The following is a 1,502-nucleotide window of genomic DNA, read 5'->3' as shown; positions in this document are numbered from 1 at the left end:
CCCTCCTCCTCTCCCTCCCCGCTTTCTTACCTCTGCTGTGAGCGTAGGTGTAGGCACCCACAGCCCTGAGCCTGGCGAGAGCATCGCTGGTGGGATGATGCCACTGACGAAAGCGTTCCAGCTTCAAGGCTCTGGCCTTCTCCCGAAGCAAGACCTCCTCCTCGTCCTCCTCCCCTGCTTCATCTTCACCTTCCTCGCCCTCGCCTTCCCCTCCTCCCGTCCCTCCTCCTCCCTCCCTTCCATCAGGAAAGACGAATGGATCTCTTTCACTTAAACCCGCCACTAAAGCTACCATCAGAGCCATTCCTCCCTTCCCCTCCCCCTCCTTTCCTTCCTCCCTCCCCAACATTTTCCTGCCCAAGAGCAGCATTTTGCTACTCCTCACCCCTACCGGCAAGGTAGCCATGCCCTGACCGAGCGACGTCAACCCTCCCTCTCTCTCCCCTTCCCTCCTTCCTATGGCCCCAAGATCTCCCAATAGGGCCCCAGCTGCTTGCAGCGCCTTCTTTTCCGGAGGCGTCGGGAAGGGGAAGTTTTCAATCAAGGGCACGCCCAAGGCTTTCATCTAAGGGAACAAAGGGAAGGGAGCGGGTGAAGGGGTGAAAAGGGGAGACATTGTGCGGGGGGTCAGACAGTTGCATGCGAACGGAAAATGGGCATGGCTTAGTGATGACGTCATCCTGAATACGAAGCACGCCACTTAACAGCCCTTAAAAAAGTGCCCCTGCCATCCCACCTGCAAGAAAACGTCTTCTAACGGCAAGTTCAAAATCTCGGGGGCCGTGAAATGGCTGAGCCGTTGAGAAAAAACCGCCGAGGAATAAAGCCGGTAACAGTGGCCAGGCCCAGTGCGCCCTGCACGACCTGCCCGCTGGTCTGCCGAAGCCTGTGAGATCCATTGCACTGGGAAAAGAGAAAGAGGACAGAAGTACGTTGATAAAGGGGGAGAGGGTCGAGGAGGAAGACGGTGGCGTCACGCGTGTGTAGCGTGCGGCAGGCGAAAGATAGCTCAGGCAGGGAGGAAGAAAGAAAGACATGAGTGCTCGCAGGGTAAAAATTAAACCGAACAGTAGTACAGAGGGCAGCTGGTCCCCCTGCATGATTTTCCCACGAAAGACAGGAATGAGGCTTGTTCCAGCACAAGACAACCAGAAGGACCACAAATTATGCCCTCCGCCACACGCCCTCCACCGTCTGTGTCCCAGGGTAACCCTGACCCTAACCCTAACCCCCCAAAGAAGGGCCTACCTTCGTAACGAGAAACGCCCGAGGCGTGATCGAAGGTCCGGGTCTTGACCCTCCCGCAGTCCACCACGTACAGGATACCCGGAAGAGTCAGGGAGGTCTCTGCCACATTGGTGGCGACCACGATGCGGCGGTGGCGCGGGGAGGGAGGGGGTAGGAACACCGCTGCTTGGGCTTTGGGTGGGAGCATCGCGTAGAGGGGAAGGACATGCACGGGCGGTTCTGCGTCCACCGCCTCCTCCACTCCTCCCTCCCCG

At 58.4% G+C, this 1,502-nt stretch overlaps 1 protein-coding gene across 1 annotated transcript; it reads right to left on the bottom strand.

Moving 5' to 3' along the window:
• Positions 1-540: 540 nt before the first annotated feature.
• NGA_0414700 (atp-dependent rna) lies at positions 541-1,502 on the bottom strand (the record flags this gene model as incomplete). Its single annotated transcript, XM_005854750.1, has 3 exons — positions 1,249-1,502; positions 737-903; positions 541-558 (listed from the first exon to the last, which is right to left on the bottom strand). The coding sequence occupies exons 1-3, from the start codon at positions 1,433-1,435 to the stop codon at positions 541-543; spliced, it is 372 nt and encodes a 123-aa protein (XP_005854812.1). The 5' UTR covers positions 1,436-1,502.

The sequence above is a fragment of the Nannochloropsis gaditana genome (genome assembly GCF_000240725.1).
Source record: "Nannochloropsis gaditana CCMP526 unplaced genomic scaffold scaffold397, whole genome shotgun sequence".
Lineage (NCBI taxonomy): Eukaryota > Eustigmatophyceae > Eustigmatales > Monodopsidaceae > Microchloropsis > Microchloropsis gaditana.
Note: the sequence above shows the minus strand (reverse complement) of the source record. Positions and strands in the feature narration are given on the sequence as shown.